Source organism: Pristiophorus japonicus, chromosome 1 (genome assembly GCF_044704955.1).
Source record: "Pristiophorus japonicus isolate sPriJap1 chromosome 1, sPriJap1.hap1, whole genome shotgun sequence".
Classification (NCBI taxonomy): domain Eukaryota; kingdom Metazoa; phylum Chordata; class Chondrichthyes; family Pristiophoridae; genus Pristiophorus; species Pristiophorus japonicus.
In genome coordinates, this window is record NC_091977.1 from 99,117,162 (window position 1) to 99,139,370 (window position 22,209).

Consider the following 22,209-nt stretch of genomic DNA (forward strand, 5'->3'; position numbering starts at 1 on the left):
TTGCTGGTAATGATTTTGATTTTGTCATTTTCAGCTCCTCTAGACCCATCTTTTGTTTCTTTTATTTTCCCATTACCACCCGTTTTGCCTAGCACCATCATCCCTTTTGTAATTTAATCACTCCTGCTTTCCACCCTATCTCTAATCATCCCTTTTGTTCTTTCCTCCCCTTTCACTGCCTCTGTACTTACTTAAAACCTGCTATGTCTCTAACTTTTTCCAGTTCTTTTGAAGATCATTGACCTGAAACTTTAAAACTGCTTCTCTCTCCACAGATGGTACCCGACCTGCTAAATATTTCCAGCATTTTCTGTTTTTATTTCATTCCAGCATCCACAGTATTTTGCTTTTGTAAGAGCAGGGAAGTTATCCATGGTGTCCTGGCCAATATTTGTCCCTCATCTAACATCACTAAAATAGATGATCTTGTCATTATCATATTGCTGTTTGTGGGACCTTGCCATGCACAAATTGACTGCTGTGTTTCCTACATTACAACAGTGACTACACTTCAAAAGTACTTCATTGGCTGTAAAGCGATTTGGGACGTCCTGAGGTTGTGAAAGGTGCTATATAAATGCAAGTCTTTCTTTTCTTCCTTTACTTATCCCACTCATTCCCTTGAACTATCCAGCAATATCTCCTTCCTTCAGTTTTCCAGTTTTCAATGTCTGTAAATGTCAAAAGTCTCCACTAATGTCCCTCACACTAATCACAAGAGATTCCTAATTGTAATATCATATTCATTGTAATTGTAATAATTCTAAAAATTCCTAATTGTGAAGGTTATGTCCTGGCCCTACAGATTACAAACAGGTCAGACAGCATCAGTGGAGAGAGAAATTGTTAATGTTTCAGGTCGATGACCCTCAACCTGAAAAGTTAAAACTGTTTCTCTCTCTACAGATGCTGCCTGACCTGCTGAGTATTTCCAGAATTTTCTATTTTTCTTTCAGATTTCCAGCATCTACAGTATTTTGCTTTTGTATTAGTTCAGTAAAATGTTTGGATTGCACCACAGGGTCACATTAAAAGCAGGCCTACTTCATACAAAAAAAATGATAGCAGTAAATACCATCTCATCTGGCAGTTTGAAAAAAACAGAAAATCAAAAAATTAGGATTAAAATGTCTTTAATAAAAATGATTTTTTATAAGATCTATACCGTACAAATTTTAGAAGAAACATTTCAAAATATGCAAAGAAATTGTTTATTTATAATTGCAGTTTGCTACATTTGGTTACAGAGCTTTGTTTAAAATAAGAATGTGCATGTAAAACTAAAGCTTCTTTTTTGTTGCAAACCTATGCTTCAACTATAAAATTTACATTCAAATGTCACAGGCTTTCCTTATACATTAATTTCCAGATTCTACAGTTTATTTCATGGCAGTTCTCAATCAACTGAAAAATTCTGGAAAACTTCTGCCACCTCGATCCAGTTCCGGAAGCATGCCATGCCGAGATCTCGTATCTGTTTACGGCCTTTGTCAGTGATGACATCCCCATTCTGTTTTACAATCACCAGTTTTGGTATTGCTGTAATGCAGTATTTCTTCTTTAACTCTCTGACACAGAAAAAAATTGTTAGTAAAGCAGGAAGGTTACACACATTGCAGCATCTTCACCATTGTGCTTTCTGCCATCTACAACTCCTGCCCTATTTCTGGAAGCTGCACATAAATTCTGATTAGTGCTTGCCTTTGCAAAGGTTATTCAGATATTAAGGCATTCAAAGGAAGCCTAAAAAAATAAAAATCGCCTAACCTTCGAGACCAAATATTATGAGTTATCATGCTTAAAATGAGTTACCCTTCCACAGAAACACATTCAGGTGATACAAAATATTGTAGAGATAGATACAGAAGCAGAAACCTTTAGAGTGTTTTTAGACTGAATGCTAATATATGTACATTAAAAAACTCTGCTTCCATTTGAAGCAAATTAAAAAGTAGTTTATCTTCTACAGAATTGAAGTCTTGTGCATCGCACACATCACACTCACAATATCATTCATGCGATTCCAGCATGAAAAATCTCAAACAAAACTAAATGACCATTACCTGTTCAGTTAGGTATACTGATTTGGTTAGAGATCCAACAGGTAGAAAAAACCACCACTACCGATCACTGACAAGTAAACCTTTACAAAATCAACCAAATCACTTTTTCCTCTCTCCCACCCTCCAGCTACCGATCTAAAACCAAAAGCTCCACAGCTCCAAGTTGCTCAAATGTAATGTAATTTTGAAAGTTGTGCTGCCTTCTGACCCTGCGAACTATATCCTCCCAAGTAAATTTGTAACATATAAAAAAAAAATTAAAAACATACCCATGAAACATTACAGTTCAATACACAAACTTTCTCCTGCACAAGGCTGTCTCTATCTGGGGCTTGACTTCTGCTCCACTTCTGGAGCCATTAGCCTTCATTAGTAATATTTACCAACATAGCCTATGGACAAGCTCAGTCCCCTTCAACACGTATTTGCTTGTGCGGCCTTTAGTGTCTTGCTGGTGCTTTATGCAACACACCTTGGATCTTGAACTTCCCTGCTGTTTCTCCCCCACCAGTCTTCACAGTCCGCAACCCCCTCCCCACTCCCACCCAAATTTTTCCACGGCTGCTTGCTCTAGACCATTTCTCCATTCACTGCAGCAATTTTTGTTCACATAATGATCCAGATTTTGCTGAAAAAAATAAGGGTGTCTGAACAATGATTCTGTTATTACTATGCAAAACAGACAGCAATGTATAGCGAGGAAGAGATATTCTGTGATTTTCATGAAACTGCTTCATTTGCATATTAACTGCCTATTAAACTTGCCACAGAAAGTTAAGTCTAGTAATCAACAGCGCAAGTACCCTTTTAACAATGTGATAATTGTCAATGACTGTCAATCAACTCAGAAAGTAAACAATTGTGTGTGTTGTCTCATTCCTTCAGGTTTTGAACTGTTTCTGGAGATTTTTAAAAAGTCCATTTTTAAAAATTCTTACTTTCGTTATTTCGCTTTCTGTACCTGATTTGGCATTGACTTCACTCACAAATTCAGCCCTTGCTCTGTTTATTTCTCAATCTTTAAAGCACATTGGTTAAGGAGACATTGTTTGTCTTGTCGTTCACCAAGGTCCCAGTTGGCCTGTTGCCTTCATTAGTAATATTTATTATCAGCTCGCAATTCCAGCAACTTTGGGGGCAAAAAATTTTAAAACCTAATATGCACGAACAAGTAGAATTAACTGGGCATGTCTCTGCAGCAAAATCTGACCTGATAATGCAATTTTATAACTACTACAAAGGCAGAACTAACTGAAATGTTCAAATTTTGCATTAGGCAGGCAGAAATATGGAACAAGAGATATTTTGTTGCAGTCTCAAGGTAATTGCAGAACAGTTAAAGCATGGGCAACAAAATGCCTGTAATTTTTATTTAGATATTCACAATTGTTAATTCTAAAAGGACAAAGTGTGTTAAAAAAACAAGCCTGAAGGCTCTGTGCCTCAATGCGAGGAGCATTCGTAATAAGGTGGATGAATTAACTGCGCAGATAGCTGTTAACGGATATGATGTAATTGGTATTACAGAGACATGGCTCCAGGGTGACCAAGGCTGGGAACTCAACATCCAGAGGTATTCAATATTCAGGAAGGATAGACAGAAGGAAAAGGAGGTGGGATAGCGCTGCTGGTTAACGAGGAGATTAACGCAATAATAAGGACGGACATTAGCTTGGATGATGTGGAATCTGTATAGGTAGAGCTGCGGAACACCAAAGGGCAGAAAACGCTAGTAGGGGTTGTGTGCAGACCACCAAACAATGGTAGTGAGGTTGGGGATGGCATCAAACAGGAAATTAGGGATGCGTGCAATAAAGGTACAGCAGTTATCATGGGTGACTTCAATCTACATATAGATTGGGCTAACCAAATTGGTAGCAATACAGTGGAGGAGGATTTCCTGGTGTATAAGGGATGGTTCTCTAGACCAATATGTCGAGGAACCAACTAGAGAGCAGGCCATCCTAGACTGGATGTTGTGTAATGAGGGAGGATTAATTAGCAATCTTGTTGTGCGAGGCCTCTTGGGGAAGAGTGACCATAATATGGTAGAATTCTTCATTAAGATGGAGAGTGACACAGTTAATTCAGAGACTAGGGTCCTGAACTTCAAGAAAGGTAACTTCGATGGTATGAGATGTGAATTGGCTAGAATAGACTGGCGAATGATACTTGAAGGGTTGACGGTGGATAGGCAATGGCAGACATTTAAAGATCACATGGATGAACTTCAACAATTGTACATCCCTGTCTGGCGTAAAAATAAAACGGGGAAGGTGGCTCAACCGTGGCTAGCAAGGGAAATTCGGGATAGTGTTAAATCCAAGGAAGAGGCATATAAATTGGCCAGAAAAAGCAGCAAACCTGAGGACTGGGAGAAATTTAGAATTCAGCAGCGGACACAGGGTTTAATTAGGAGTATGAAAATAGAGTATGAAACTAAGCTTGCAGGGAACATAAAAACTGACTGCAAAAGCTTCTACAGATACGTGAAGAGAAAAAGATTAGTCCCTTGCACTCAGAATCAGGTGAATTTATAATGGGGAACAAAGAAATGGCAGACCAATTGAACAAATACTTTGGTTCTGTCTTCACTAAGGAAGACACAAATAACTTCTGGAAATACTACGGGGCCAAGGGTCTAGCAAGAAGGAGGAACTAAAAGAAATCCTTATTAGTCAGCAAATTGTGTAAGGAAAATTGATGGGATTGAAGGCCAATAAATCCCCAGGGCCTGATAGTCTGCATCCCAGAGTACTTAAGAAAGTGACCCTAGAAATAGTGGATGCACTGGTGGTCATTTTCCAACATTCTATAGACTCTGGATCAGTTCCTATGGATGGAGGGTAGCTAATGTAACCCCACTTTTTTAAAAAATGAGGGAGAGAAAACTGTGAATTAGCCTGACATCGGTAGTGGAGAAAATGTTGGAATCAATTATTAAAGATGCAATAGCAGTACATTTGGAAAGCAGTGACAGGATCGGTCCAAGTCAGCATGGATTTATGAAAGGGAAATCATGTTTGACAAATCTTCTAGAATTTTTTGAGGACGTAACTAGTAGAATGGTACAAAGGAGAACCAGTGGATGTGGTGTATTTGGACTTTCAAAAGACTTTTGACAAGGTCCCACACAAGAGATTAGTGTACAAAATTAAAGCACATAGTATTGGGGCTAATGTACTGACGTGGATAGAGAATTGGTTGGCAGACAGGAAGCAAAGAGTGGGAATAAACAGGTCCTTTTCAGAATGGCAGGCAGTGACTAGTGGGGTACCGCAAGGTTCAGTGCTGGGACCCCAGCTATTTACAATATACATTAATGATTTAGACAAAGGAATTAAATGCATTATCTCCAAGTTTGCAGATGACACTAAGCTGGGTGGCAATGTAAGCTGTGAGGAGGATACTTAGAGGCTGCAGAGTGATTTGGACAGGTTACATGAGTGGGCAAATGCATGGCAAATGCAGTATAATGTAGATAAATGTGAGGTTATCCACTTTGGTGGCAAAAAACAGGAAGGCAGAATATTACCTGAATAGTGACAGATTAGTAAAAGGGGAAGTGCAACGAGACCTGGGTGTCATGGTACATCAGTCATTGAAAGCTGGCATGCAGGTACAACAGGCGGTGAAGGCGGCAAATGGCATGTTGGCCTTCAGAGAGGATTTGCATATAGGAGCAGGGAGGTCTTGCTGCAGTTGTACAGCGACTTGGTGAGGCCACATCTTGAATATTGTATACAGTTTTGGTCTCTTAATCTGAGGAAGGATATTCTTGCTATTGAGGGAGTGCAGCGAAGGTTCACCAGACTGATTCCCGGGATGGCAGGACTGACATATGAAGAAAGACTGGATCGACTAGGCTTATATTCACAGGAATTTAGAAGAATGAGAGGGGATCTAAAGAAACATAAAATTCTGACGGGATTGGACAGATTAGATGCAGGAAGAATGTTCCCGATATTGGGGAAGTCCCGAACCAGGGGTCACAGTCTAAGGGTAAGGAGTAAGCCATTTAGGACCAAGATGAGGAGAAACTTCTTCACTCAGAGAATTGTGAACTGTGGAATTCTTTACCACAGAAAGTTGTTGAGGCCAGTTCATTAGATATATTCAAAAGGGAGTTAGATGTGGCCCTTACGGCTAAAGGGGTATGGAGAGAAAGCAGGAATGGGGTACTGAAGTTGCATGATCACATTGAATGGTGGTGCAGGCTCGAACGGCCGAATGGCCTACTCCTGCACCTATTTTCTATGTTTCTATGTTTCACAGAGTACTTGGAGAGGGAAGTGGTTGATGTTGTGTGAAACAATAATCATTTTGAAGTACACTTTTGGAACATAAGAACATAAGAAATAGGAGCAGGAGTAGGCCATTGGGCCCCTCGAGCCTACTCTGCCATTCAATATCATGGCTGATATGATCTTGGCCTCAACTCCATAACCCTTGACTCGTTTATTGTTCAAACATCCGTCTATCTCCACCTTAAATATATTCAATGACCCAGTCTCCACAGCTCTCTGGGGTAGAGAATTCCAAAAATTCACAACCCTCAGAGAAGAAATTCCTCCTCATTTCCGTTTTAAATGGGCGAGCCCTTATTCTGAAACTATACCCCCTAGTTCTAGATTCCCCCACGAGGGGAAACAGCCTCTCGGCAGCTACCTTGTCAAGCCCCCTTAGATTATAATACTTTTCAATAAGATCACCTCTCATTCTTCTAAACTGCAGCCCAGCCTGCTCAACCTTTCTTTATAAGACAACATCTTTATCTCAGGAATCAACCTCGTGAACCTTCTCTGAACTGCCTTCATTGCAAGTATGTCCCTCCTTAAATAAGGAAACCAAAACTGTATGCAGTACTCTAGGTGTGGTCTCACCTACGCACTGCACAGTTGTAGCAGGACTTCTCTGCTTTTATACTCTATCCCCATTGCAATAAAGGCCAACATTACATTTGCCTTCCTAATTACTTTCTGTACCTGCATGCTAACTTTTTGTGTTTCATGTATAAGGACCCCCCAGAACCCTCTGTACCGCAGCATTTTGTAATCTCTCCCCATTTAAATGATAATTTGCTCGTTTATTTTTCCTACCAAATTGGATAACCTCACATTTTTCACATTATACTTCATCTACCAAATTTTTGCCCACTCACTTAGCCTATCTATATCCCTTTGCAGATTCTTTCTATGTTCCTCACGACTTGTTTTCCCACCCATCATTGTATCATCAGCAAATTTGGCTACATTACACTCGGTCCCTTCCTCCAAGTTATTAATATAGATTGTAAATAGCTGAGGCCCCAGCACTGATCCCTGTGTCACCCTACTAGTTACAGTTTGCCAACCTGAAAATAACCCAATTATCCCGACTCTCTGTTTTCTGTTAATTAGTCAATCCTTTATCCATGCTACTATGTTACCCCCAACCCAGTGAGCTCTTATGCAGTAACCTTTTATGTGGCACCTTATCGAATGCCTTCTGGAAATCCAAATACATCTACTGGTTCCCCTTTATCCAACCTGCTCATTACATCCTCAAAGAAATCCAGCAAATTTGTAAATCATGATTTCCCCTTCATAAAACCATGCTGATTCTGCTTGACTGTATGTGTGTGTGTGTGAGTTTGTGTGTATGGTTGGTTCCACAACGTATTGTTCTAGGAAACCATCCCGAATACACTCTATGAACTCTTCCTCAAGGCTACCTTGGCCAATTTGATTTGTCTAATCAATATGAAAATTAAAATTGCCCATGATTATTGCTGTACCTTTCTTACATGCCTCCATTATTTCTTGATTTATACTCTGTCCTACAACGTAGCTACTGTTAGGGGGTCTATAGGCTATTCCCACCATTATTTCCCTTATTATTTCTTACGTCCACCCAAACAGATTCTACATCTTGATCTTCTGAGCCAGTATAATTTCTTACTATGGCACTGATCTCATCCTTTATTAACAAAGCTACACCACCTCCTTTTCATTTCTGCCTTCCGAAATGGCAAATGCCCTGAATATTCAGTTCCAAGCCTTGGTCACCTTGCAACCATGTCTCTGTAATAGCTATCAGATCATATCCATTTATTTCTATTTTTGTCGTCAAACTCATCTATCTTGTTACGTATGCTGCGTGCATTCAGATAAAGAGCTTTTAATTTAATCTTTTTACCATTTTTCCCTACTCTGACCCCACTTTCTGATACTCTCTTATGTTTATACACTCTGTCCCTTCCATTCACACTCTGGTTATCATTACCCCTTTCGCTACTCTGCCTGCTTTTTCTTTTACTTTTTTAAATTTCCGCTCAACTGATCCCTCCCCCGCACTATTTAGTTTAAAGCCCTATCTACAGCCCTAGTTATTTGATTCACCAGGACACTGGTCCCAGTTTGGTTCAAGTAAAGCCCGTCCCAACGGAACAACTCCCTCAGGAATTCCCTGCCACAGAGAGTTGTTGATGCCAGTTCATTGGATATATTCAAGAGGGAGTTAGATATGGCCCTTATGGTTAAGGGGATCATGGGGTATGGAGAGAAAGCAGGAAAGGGGTACTGAAGGAATGATCAGCCATGATCATATTGAATGGCGGTGCAGGCTCAAAGGGCCGAATGGCCTACTCCTGCACCTATTTTCTATGTTTCTATGTTTCTTATCCCAGTACTGGTGCCAGTGCCATGAATCGAAACCCATTCCTCCCACACCAATCTTTGAGCCACGCAATCATCTCTCTCATCTTATTCACCCTATGCAAATTTACTCGTGGCTCAGGTTGTAATCCAGAGATTATTAGCTTTGTGGTTCTGCCTTTTAATTTAGCCCCTAGATGCTCATACTCCCTCAGCTGAACCTCTTTTTTTTGTCCTACCCTATGTCATTGGTACCCACGTGGACTGCTGGATCTTTCCCCTCCCACTCCAAGCTCCTCTCCAGCTCGGAGGAGATGTCCTTTACCCTGGCAGGCAACACAGCCTTCAGGACTCTTGCTCTCAGCTGCAGAGAACAGTATCTATACCCCTAACTATACTGTCCCCTACCACTACAACATTTCTTGTTACTCCCCCAACTAGAATGGTTCCATGTACCATGGTGCTGTGGTCAGTTTGCTCATCCTCCCTGCAGTCCCTGCTCTCGTCCACACAGGGAATAAGAACCTTGTACCTGTTGGACAAGGGCAAGAGCTCCTCCAGCTCTACATCCTGGGACCCCACACCTGCCTCACTCGTAGTCACACCCTCCTGTCCTTGAGGAAGAAGATTAAAAACATATGTTAAGCTCAAAGGGATAGACAGTCAGGATTGATTTAAAATAAAAATCAACACCAATCCATCAGCATCTTTATCCAATCCATCAATATGGACTGATACAACCCAGAAAATACTATGCTAGTATCCATCATTGACATACTCACTGGTGACACCAACTCTCAACATCCTTTTCCCTTCCCTGTGCCTCAATAGGTAAATTAATAATGTGGTGTGCTATTGAGCCACATAGAAAAAACTGCAAACATTGGAATCTAAATTAACAGAAAATGCTGGAAATACACTGCAGGTCAGTCAGTAACTGAAAAGGATAAAAGAAAGGTTAATATTTCAAATGTAGAACTGGGAGTCCTTGGTGCTGAAACAGTGCCAAAATGGAAGTTTTCCTCTCCTTAGCACCAATATTCCTTCATCTTGTGTACAAAAATCAACATAAAAGTTACGAGCAAATCACAATTTCTGATTTTTTCAAGCAGTTTCTGTTTTTGATCATCTATGCAACTTTCATTATTATGCATGGCAGCTGTTGAATATACAACGCTGGAACACTGAGCATGAAGGCCAAGATTGCAATCCCCCAACCGTCATCGTTATTTAATAGCAGCTTTAAATAGATTGAGTGGGTATGAATCACAGAGATTGAAGATTTAAACTAGCTGAGAGTAGTCTTAAAATAATATTTGTAGTTAACTATAATAGTAAGTAGGCAGTAATTCGCTATTGCTGATCATGCTCCCAACAATGATACTGGATTCCCATCATGGCCAGGCCACGAAATGGGAAAAGATTCAAGTGCAGGTCTAGCTCCTAAAATAACCTATACCTATCAAAGTTATAATAGAAAACATGACAATAGAATCAGGGTAGTATACAAATGTTCACACCATTTTTGATAGTTGATTATATAATGGGCCAAAAATTGCAGGTCATAGAAACATAGAAAATAGATGCAGGAGTAGGCCATTCAGCCCTTCAAGCCTGCACCACCATTCAATATGATCATGGCTGATCATGCAACCTCAGTACCTCATTACTGCTTTCGCTCCATACCCCTTGATCCCTTTAGACATAAGGGCCACATCTAACTCTCTTTTGAATATATCTCACAAACTGGCCTCAACAACTTTCTGTGGTAGAGAATTCCACATGCTCACAACTCTGAGTGAAGAGGTTTCTCCTCATCTTGGTCCTAAATGGCTTACCCCTTATCCTTTGACTGTGACCCCTGGTTCTGGACATCCCCAACATCGGGAACATTCTTCCTGCATCTAACCTGTCCAATCCCGTCAGAATTTTGTGTTTCTATGAGATCCCCTCTCATTCTTCTAAATTCCAGTGAATAAAGCCCTAGTCGATCCAGTCTTTCTTCATAGGTCAGTCCTGTCATTCTGGGCATCAGTCCGGTGAACCTTCGCTGCACTCCCTCAATAGCAAGAATGTTCTTCCTCAGATTAGGAGACCAAAACTGTACACAATATTCAAGGTGAGGCCTCATCAAGGCCCTGCACAACTGCAGTAAGACCTCCCTGCTCCTCTACTCAAATCCTCTCACTATGAAGGCCAACATGCCATTTGCCTTCTTCACTGCCTGCTGTACCTGTATGCCAATTTTCAATGACTTATGTACCATGACACCCAGGTCTCGTTGCACCACCCCTTTTACTAATCTGTCACCATTGAGATAATAATCTGCCTTCCAATTTTAGCACCAAAGTGGATAACCTCACATTTATCTGCATTATACTGCATCTGCCATGTATTTGCCCACTCACCTAAACTGTCCAAGACACCCTACAGCCTCTTAGCATCCTCCTCACAGCTCACACTGCCACCCAACTTAGTGTCATCTGCAAACTTGGAGATATTACCTTCAATTCCTTCGTCTAAATCATTAATGTATATTGTAAATAGCTGGGGTCCCAGCATTGAACCTTGCGGTACCCCACTAGTCACTGCCTGCCATTCTGAAAAGGACCCGTTTATTCCTACTCTTTGCTTCCTGTCTGCCAACCAGTTCTCTATCCACGTCAATACATTACCCCCAATACCATGTGCTTTAATTCTGCACACTAATCTCTTGTGTGGGACCTTGTCAAAAGCCTTTTGAAAGTACAAATACACCACATCCACTGGCTCCCCCTTGTCCACTCTACTCGTTACATCCTCAAAAAATTCTAGAAGATTTGTCAAGCATGATTTCACTTTCATAAATCCATGCTGACTTGGACCGATCCCGTCACTGCTTTCCAAATGCGCTGCTATTACATCTTTAATAATTGATGCCAACATTTTCCCCACCGCCGATGTCAGGCTGACCGGTCTAGAATTCCGTGTTTTCTCTCTCCCTCCTTTTTTAAAAAGTGAGTTACATTAGCTACCCCTCCAGGCCATAGGAACTGATCCAGAGTCTATAGAACATTGGAAAATGAGCACCAATGCATCCACTATTTCTAGGGCCACTTCCTTAAGTACTCTGGGATGCAGACGATCAGGCCCTGGGGATTTATCAGCCTTCAATCCCATCAATTTTCCTAACACAATTTGCTGACTAATAAGGATTTCCTTTCGTTCCTCCTCGCTAGACCCTAGTATTTCCGGAAGGTTATTTGTGTCTTCTTTAGTGAAGACAGAACCAAAGTATTTGTTCAATTGGTCTGCCATTTCTTTGTTCCCCATTATAAATTCACCTGACTCTGACTGTAAGGGACCTACATTTGTTTTCACTAATCTTTTTCTCTTCGCATATCTATAGAAGCTTTTGCAGTCAGTTTTTATGTTCCCTGCAAGCTTACTCTCATATTCTATTTTCCCTCTCCTAATTAAACCCTTTGTCCTCCTCTGATGAATTCTAGATTTCTCCCAGTCTTCAGGTTTGCTGCTTTTTCTGGCCAATTTATATGCCTCTTCCTTGGATTTAACACTATGCCTAATTTCCCTTGTAAGCCATGGTTGAGCTATCTTCCCCGTTTTATTTTTACGCCAGACAAGAATGTACAACTGTTGAAGTTCATCCATGTGATCGTTAAATGTCTGCCATTGCCTATCCAATGTCAACCCTTTAAGTATCATTCACCAGTCTATCCCAGCTAAATCACATCTCATACCTTCAAAGTCACCTTTCTTTAAGTTCAGGACCCTGAATTAACTGTGCCACTCTCCATCTTAATGAAGAATTCTACCATATTATGGTCACTCTTCTCCAACAGGCTTCACACAACAAGATTGCTAATTAATCCTCTCTCATTACAGAACATCCAGACTAGGATGGCCAGCTCTCTAGTTGGTTCCTCGACATATTGGTCTAGAAAACTATCCCTTTTACACTCCAGGAAATCCTCCTCCACCGTATTGCTAACAGTTTGTTTTGCCCAATCTATATGTAGATTAAAGTCACCCATGATGACTGCTGTACCTTTATTGCACGCATCCCTAATTTCCTGTTTGATGCCATCCTCAACCTCACTACCACTGTTTTGTGGTCTGTTCACAACTCCCACTAGCAGTTTCTGCTCTTTGGTGTTCCGCAGCTCTACCCATACAGATTCCACCTCATCCGTGCTAATGTCCTTCCTTACTATTGCATTAACCTCCTCTTTAACCAGCAATGCTACCCCACCTCCTTTTCCTTTCAGTCTATCTTTCCTGAATATTGAATACCCGTAGATGCAAGCCTCCGACCACTGAACACGCCCCTACCCGAAGTCCCTGTGCACACGGAGAATTGTGTTTTGAACCGGCAGAGTCCTGGGCAACCCATGATGTCACGCTGCCCAGGAACGCTGCATGCGCATAGACTGTGGCTTCATTTGGAAAATAGTACCGCCCACAAGACCTGTCAAAAAAGTTAATTTGAATAGGCCATGCCCCCGACTTTTTAAACACTCCAGTCTTGTTGTACGGAGCTGCCATTACTATGAATGGGAATACCCCCAAAAACAAAGAAAACACTTTACATAAATAAAAAAACACCTCATTTATTTAAAATTAATATCAATTGAATTAAATTAAATGGTTTAGAATTTTAATTTTTTTTTGATTTTTTAAAATAAGTTTTAATAGTGTTAATAAACTTGCCTTAATGGACAGGGTTTTTAACACAAAAATTACTCATAAAATTTATTTTTTCTATCTTTTAAAATGCTTACGCTGGGAAAAGCAGGCATTACGTCTGTTTTTACCAGGTCTAAGAGTTTTATTTGCTGGGCTCCTAATACTGCCCGCAGAGGCACTTTACTTTTGCATTCGTACAATCGGCCAAAATAAATGTTGTCAGATCGCAAGTGCCGGGTTTAGGCACATGCGCAGTGCACATTATATGCACCTGGAGAGGCCGCAATTTACGGCCGAAAGTGATCAGACAACCTTAAAAATAATTACATTTTCAGAACTGTATTTTAAAAATTTCTCCTTAATTATTTTCTCTCATTATTTTTACAAATTATTTTTTGCTTTGAGATATTCAGGGAATACCACATCAATAATGTAATGATTAATATCGACAAACTGTTAAATACTGCATCAGCAAGGCTTTAATTACATATTGGCTGTAAAGCATATAGGTAACCATCAGCAGTACAGTACATATGGTTTAAATACATGCTTAACATTTGTAGAAATATCACTAATCAATAATCCAAAATGGCCAGGGCAATACTGTATGACAGCCATCTAACTGATGTACTGCCATTTTCAGCATGAGATAAATATTTACCAATTAGACAGCTATCTGTGGGTACAGAGAATATTGCCTACAAAGAGTGTGAATGTTTAAAAATGTATAGAGACATTGAAGTTGAGAATGTGGGAATTGTATAGGGACAGTATAAGCTAACAAAGAATTCATGGATGAATAGCCATGACATCTCAGACTCGAGACTGCGAAATGTTACAACACTAACACATATTGAAACAAAACCCACAGCTTGCAGAAAAACCTCAAGGTCTTATTAAATCATGTTATTAACCTGAAACATTAACAGAAGGTCTTTGTTTAAAATCAGACCATACTTAGGTCGGCTTATGAGTGGACAAAGGGAAAGAGGGATCAAAAGGGATAGGCTGGACTAGGATGTCACTCTAGCCCTATCTTGTTATCTTTTGCCGAAAATGTATAACCGTCGTGCCTTTACAATGTAACGTCACTTTTTCCATAGGAAGTGGGTGTGTTCTATCAGAGTGCATTCCTTCTGTCTGATAAGGTCCCCGATCGGGATTTGCTTTTTAAATAAAAGCTTGCTTTGTTTAAAGCACAAACTGTATTCGTTTCAGTAATTTTGCTGAACCAGATTGAGGTAAAAGAATCCAGAAATCAACATTTGGTGTCAGAAGTGGGATCTCAACGGACGACTGCCGAAAACTTGCGAATTAAGAGCCAGACTAGCCTTGGACGAGACGAGGGGAAAGTGGCCACTGGAGTGAGTATGATTTCAATACTGCTCCAGTTTCCCCCGGTTTCAAAAGTCTGAGGAAAGTTTAGCCACTCGCTGGTTCTCAGGTAGTGTCTGAACGAGATCCAGGACAATCTGGTGAATACCTTTCAAACTTAGAATAGGGATAGAGATAGGGAAATTGCGCGGTGGCGCAAACCAAGCGGCGACTTGAAAAGATAGGTTAGAATAGGTAAGTATTGCGCGGTGACGCAAACCAAGCGGCAACTTGGAAAGATAGGTTAGAGTTGCGCGGTGACGCAAACCAAGCGGCGATTTGGAAAGATAGGTTAGAAGTAGATCCGTGCGGCGACACGGAAAGTAGGGATAGTTAGAGCTAGATAGTGATAGATGATCAATCATGGATCCAAAAATTAATAGGAAAGAAAAGAGACTCTTGTGAACGTTTGTTTTAAATGAGAAATGCTTGTGTGATTTTTACTGTGTAAAAAAAAAGCCGGGGAGTTGTGGTTTGTTTTAGCTCCACCCACTTTTTCAAACAGAATGAAAGTTTTTTTTAACCCTTCGTAGTGTTGTCCTGTATGTGGGAAGTTTAAGAGTGTGAACTTATTGAATTACGTATATTCGGATGATAAGTTACGGAGCCAGGAAATGCACAAAGGATAGGTTTGTTGAGTAAAAAAAAAAAGAAAAAAATACATGGTCCCGGTGGTTAAAAAAGGATTTGACATTCTCACTTACTTGTCGAAAGAAAACATTCAGAGAAGGCACAGCAAAACAAATGTTCTGAGATTTTAAATTATGAGAAAAATTCCACTGCAGTCTAAAAAAAAAATCACTCCTGTCCAGTTGGCAGAAAAACTCCATTAAATTCGGGCTTTCATTGACAGAAGGAGGACATATTAAAAACCGTAGACGTCTTAAAGAGTGCACGCACGAGAAACGTACTCAGAGTTCCACTGGGACCTCTGAGAAAGGTATCGATAGACTACTAGTTAAAATAGTTGGCTTTGCATTGACCGAGGCTGATGACGAAATTGAATTTCAGTAAACAAATGTGTGGTCTCGTTTTAAATCAATTAAAAAAATATCTTTGGCAAGTACTTGCTGCCTTTGCTGATGAAAAGATTTTTTTTTTCAGATGGTTACGTGAAGTCACGTAATGACATCAGGTCTTCTTACAAACCTGTAAAGGAGTTAACCCTTTCCATTGACAGCCGTTTCATACTGAACATTATCAATTTGGATTTCTTAATAGAAAAAAGACTCACCTAACAGAGGAATGGTGCGATAGTCAGAATAAAAATAAAAACAGAACTAGCTTATGTAATAATACTTGCCTGATACAATAAAGAAATTGCTACTCAAACAAAACAAATTGAAGAGTTAAAAGGCTAAGATAAATAAGCTGAAAGGGATCCACAAACCCAACTTAACCCTGACCTCCGATTTCACGGAGTGACCTCGACATGCATGGATATAATGCAGAATCAAGGGACCTGTGGGCCCTGGTAAAGCAAACCCTGAGCCCAACTGAGCATGCCCAATTTCTAACTCACCTAGGACGTGCTACTCATGATGCATTGGTGGTTGCTCACCCTAACGATGTCCAGGATCGCCTAAACGCTATCTTTAATGCTCTCACCACGACCCTTCAGAAGCCCATCAGTATGGAGCCGCCTCGGGTGGAAGGACCAAAACCTGACCCAAGAGGATACCAGATGGAATCGTAGTATTGCATGCAGGGTTGGGTGGATAAACGGGGATACGGTTATATCAAACACCCAAATGGCCCGGGCCCTGCTAATTACGGACCGCCCTACTGTCCCCAGCCTGGTATGGGAAGAGGTCGGGGCTGGGAAAGACGAGATGGATGCTTTATTTGTGGGCAAGAAGGACATTGGAATAGAAATTGTCCCTCCCGTCAGCATGAAAAAGGAAGAGGAGGAAGAGGAGGGGGGCAAGGGGGGAGAGGATGGGGATCTTACACTAACTTCTCCCAGAACAACCCCTTTGGCCAACCGTCCCCCGATTCGTATTGACTACGCAGCTTGATTGTGCAGTGACCCTCCCCGGACGACGAACCAATGATATTGTTAAAAATTCGGAATGAGTGGCAACCCTTCTTGATAGACACGGGAGCCTTCATGTCTTCTGTACAATCAAAGCTTAAACTCCCCGCCTTTACTGAAACACAGGGACTGTCAGGATTCCTGGGACAAGTCTCTACATTCCCGGTGTCAGAACCGGTTAAAATGGTTTACCAGGAAGAATCGGTGGAACATCGATTTGTTATCACAACCAATCTGGACTGTAACTTGATGGCTAGAGACCTCCTCTGCAAATTCCAGTTGCATTTGGAGTGTGGAGATGATGGGATTATTGTAAAACAGGGAACCCTTAAGCGGCAGTATTATACCACTAGAACCCCTCAGTGGTGGTCTCTGGACCTGCCGCAGTCACCCTATCACGTGACCCTAGCCATCGATCCCAGTGGAAAGAATCAGGACCTGCAGAACTTTTATCAGGATCACGAAGGGGAAGTGAAGGAAATTCTATTAAGGGCTAGAGTGACTGGACCAGAAGGGAAGGCAGATTTTGTGGAAATGGACAGCCCCCAACGGTGGCACCACAAATTACTCGAAGTATTACCTCCCCACCACGCTAAAGATTTGGAAGTTATGGTGCGCCAGGCTATAGACGAGGCTGACCCTACCAGCCGGGATGTGCAAATTGTAAAACATGGCCGAACAGTCCAATTCCACGGGGACCCCGAGAAGGTCTTAACGACTCTGCAGCATCATACTGGCTCTGGCATACCTGACTATGTGGATCCTCATGTGAGGGCAGAGGACCACTCCCAAGTGGGTTATACTCCCATTGATCCGATTGAGATCCCAGTGCAGGGCAATGTGGACTGGCCCTCTATCCGATAGAACCCACTGAAATCACAGGCAATCCTAAACTGACCTTTCGACACTGTACTGCAATTAACCCGGCCTGTTTTCTTACTGAGCCACCCCAAGACGAGGAAGATCCCAGTCATGATTGTTTATCTTTAATTTAAGAGGCCACATCAGTCAGGGAAGATTTAGTTGATGTACCAATTGAAGATCCAGACTGTATTATGTATGTTGACGGAAGTTCTTCTATTAATCCAGAAGGTACACGAATCTCAGGATATGCCATAGTAAACCAGGAGAATCAGGTCTTGGAATCTGCCGCTTTTAAAACCGCCTATTCTGCCTAACAAGCTGAACTATTCGCCCTCACCCGAGCCTGTATCTTGGCCAAAGACCTCAAAGTCAAGATCTATACCGACTCTAGGTATGCCTTTGGGGTGGCCCATGATTTCAGACAATTATGGAAAAAAAGCAACTAGTATCTGATTTGTTGCAAGCCCTCATGCTCCCCAAGCACATTGCCATTGTTAAATGTACCGCCCACACCACCGGAAAATCCCCGGTTGATATAGGGAACCACTGTGTTGACAAAGAGGCTAAACAGGTCTCTCGTGACCAACAGATGGTAGTGCCCAACATGATGAGTCAGACTAAAAATCCTGCGAAGGATAAGTTAGCCTCGGAAAAACCAATGCCAACCATCCAAGATGTTATTAAAGCACAGGAGGACGCTCCTGAAAAAGATAAACTGTTGTGGAAATATTATGGATGTACTTATGACAATGTTTCTAAACTCTGGACCACTCCCGCGGAACAGACTTGCATGTCTGACGAGTTGGCTCTATGGGTTATTGAATGTATGCATTTTACTACTCATTGTGGAGCAAGGACCACGAGTGACACACTTTTGGCTACTTGGTGGCACCCTGGACTCCAGGCGCTCGCCCAGAACATCAGTAGTCGTTGCCTGGTTTGCCAGCAACATAATCCAGGGAAGGGAGTCCCGTGTGATTGGGGTAAAACGCCCCTACCCGAAGGTCCCTTTGAGACATTTCAGTTGGACTACATTGAGTTGCAAAAAAGTTCAGTGTTACAAATATGTGTTAGTAATAGTAGATGTGTTTAGCAGATGGATTGAAGCCTACCCTACCCTGGACAATAAGGCTCAAACTGTTGTTAAGGTGTTAATGAGGGAAATTGTTCCTAGATATGGTATCTCAGCTCAACTGATGACCACCTATGTTCTTTCTCTAACTCAGGCTCTGCGACTAGCTCACAACCAGGTTCGAGAGGCTCACCTTGACCTCCCAGTTTTACCTGAATTGTCCCTCGTGGTACCTGGGAAGTATGTCCTGATTAAGAGGTGGATTCGGAAGGGATTGGAGCCATGATGGGAGGGGTCTTTTCAGGTGTTACTCACTACCCCCACTGTAGCCAAGGTTGAGGGGAAAAGTGCCTGGGTTCACCTGCACCACTGCAAGCTCACCACCCTCTAACAAACCTATTTTACTGGTTATTCTAACTTCCTCTTCTCCATAGCTGAACAAGGCCGTTGGCATCCTAATTGGAACATGGACCAGTTTGAACTTTTACCCGTAGTGATAGACAGCCAGCTACACCGACGGTGACCTAAGAGAGACGGGAAAACTGAACTCTTTTAATCAGCAAAATAATTGGACTATTTATCTGAATCCTGAGCCATAAGATGAAACTGTGTCTGTATGCCACAGTCTGTATAATAGTGTTGATATATGACAGTTTCGGCGCATGGGAGGGGAGACAGAGACGAGAGCTCCATGTAAACACCTTTTTGTACATGTCTTATGTTTATGCGCAAAATGGGAACTTTTCTAGATGTTGGGTGTGTTCACATTCCCTATACATTCCCTATACATTCCAAAGGGGGAATTCCTTTGCGCCCCATTCCACTAACCCTAACTGAGACTGTCAGATGGATTCAGAGCCAAACTATCAAGAGAGGAAGGGGGTCAATACAAATACGAGAGAGGAAAGGCGGATCAAAAGAGGGATCACGGAGATCAGGAGGAGTATCATACCGTTGCCACATGAATGACCACGGGGAGGTCACCAAGTGGGAGAGTATTGGAGACCCCATTAGTCAGACGTTCCAGGGATGGTAACAACCAACCTACGACCGTGGAATGGAACCCCCATTCTTAGCCCTGACCAATACCTCGGGGATTGGGAGGCCAACCGGGGACATATGTCTAACCCGAAATGACACCAGTAACAAGGGACATATCATAGGGTACAGCAAATGCCCAAACAGTCTCAACATCACCACAGGTGCACGAGTCACCATCCTCTCTCACCTTCCGAATAAAACAGGTGGAGGTTTGTGGGCCCAGTCCTGGGACCCGGAAGCAATATATCAGAAAGCAGCTTTTAACGGCACGTATTTCGTGTGCGGTCATAAGGCATATCCTTGGTTGCCTAGGCGATGGACAGGGTCCTGTTATCTGGGATATGTGGTGCCATTTGTGCGGCAAGTACGTACCCTGGCGGAAGCACATGCCTCCAGCCGATACAAGCGAGCCATCACCCCCACCGACAAGTTCTTTGGGGTCATGATGTTCCCAATCAGGATAGGAAGTCTCATGGATGAAGTACAGAACCTAGAGACGATATTGGAACAGATAGCTAACAATACTGCTGAAGCTCTGGAAGGCATCACAGCTGAAATGGTAGCAATAAGGACCGTAGCATTACAAAACCGAATGGCCCTCGATTACCTGTTAGCTGAGAAAGGGGGAACGTGTGCCCTGATAGGGTCTGAATGTTGCACTTACATTCCTGATAGTTCAGAAAACATAACCAATCTCGCTGATCACATAAGAAGGGAGGTGAAGAAGTTATCCATACCAGCAGAAGGATCTAGGTGGTTTGATTGGCTATCAGATGGATCTTGGAGATCCTATCTAATTGTTGGTTGCCTTAACCTTTGTTGTAAAGTAATAATGGCAAGGTTAGCAAACCCTCTTGTGGTCAAGGGCTCCCGAGTTATGATCCAACGAACTAAACTACTCGACACTAACAACAATATGATTCAGGAAATAAGAGTGTGAACGGATGAATGCGACACTCCTAGAATGATCCTAAGTGTTATCATGGAATGATAAAAGGGGGGAATGTGAATGTTTAAAAATGTATAGAGACATTGAAGTTGAGAATGTGGGAATTGTATAGGGACAGTATAAGCTAACAAAGAATTCATGGATGAATAGCCATGACATCTCAGACTCGAGACTGCGAAATGTTACAACACTAACACATATTGAAACAAAACCCACAGCTTGCAGAAAAACCTCAAGGTCTTATTAAATCATGTTATTAACCTGAAACATTAACAGAAGGTCTTTGTTTAAAATCAGACCATACTTAGGTCGGCTTATGAGTGGACAAAGGGAAAGAGGGATCAAAAGGGATAGGCTGGACTAGGATGTCACTCTAGCCCTATCTTGTTATCTTTTGCCGAAAATGTATAACCGTCGTGCCTTTACAATGTAACGTCACTTTTTCCATAGGAAGTGGGTGTGTTCTATCAGAGTGCATTCCTTCTGTCTGATAAGGTCCCCGATCGGGATTTGCTTTTTAAATAAAAGCTTGCTTTGTTTAAAGCACAAACGGTATTCGTTTCAGTAATTGTGCTGAACCAGATTGAGGTAAAAGAATCCAGAAATCAACAAGAGAACTGCATGGATTTGTAAAATGCAAGTTGTGTCTGGCAAATTTAATAGAGCTCTTCAAGATCATAAAAGTATTTATACTGGAAATGCGATATATGTTGTGCACATGGATTTTCAAAAGGTATTTGATAAAGTGCTTGTTGATAAAATGCTATAATATAAAATCTGACAGCAGGGATGGGAAATTGGCCAAAAGAAAGAAAATAAAATAATGGTTAACAGATGCCTTTCTGACTGGAGGTATGTAAATAGTGGTGGCCCCTGAGGTCAGTATTATGAGCACTGCTCTTCTCAATATTGATGTGATCTCAGAAGGTATTGGCATCACAGTATCAAAACTGCAGATGACACAAAAATAGATATTGTGGTTAACCGTGAAGAGGACTGTAAGTAACTTCAGGAAGACAGAAAAGTTAGTAGATTGGGTACATAGAGGTGAAGTTAAATTCAGTGTTAGGAATGTGAGGTAAAACATTTTGGGAGGAATAAAGAGAGGGCAGATACACTAGGAATATAGGAACATGAGTAGGTCATTTAACCTCCTGAGCCTGTTCCAACATTCAATTAGATCATGGCTGATCTGCACCTTAACTCCAGTTACCCACCTTTACTCATATTTCCCACATTACAACAGGGACTACACTCCGAAAGATACTTCATTGGCTGTAATACGCTTTGAGACATCCGGCGGTCGTGAAAGGCGCTATATAAATCCAAGGCTTTCTTTCTTTATATTCCTTATAACACTTAGCTACCAAAAATCTATCAATCTTAGTCTTGACCCAGCAGCCACAGCCTTTTGACCTTATTCTGGATTCCCTCACCAGAGGAATTAGTTTCTCAACTAATCCCTTTATCGTTTTAAAGAGCTCAATTAG

General features: G+C 41.6%; 1 protein-coding gene across 1 annotated transcript in view; it reads right to left on the reverse strand.

Moving 5' to 3' along the window:
• Positions 1-1,187: 1,187 nt before the first annotated feature.
• nxnl2 (nucleoredoxin like 2) overlaps positions 1,188-22,209 on the reverse strand; it is a 46,189-nt gene continuing 25,167 nt past the window's right edge. The window contains exon 2 of the mRNA XM_070860442.1: positions 1,188-1,568. Coding sequence (XP_070716543.1) covers positions 1,397-1,568 — 172 coding nt within the window. The 3' untranslated portion in view covers positions 1,188-1,396. The remainder of the gene's footprint in view (positions 1,569-22,209) is intronic.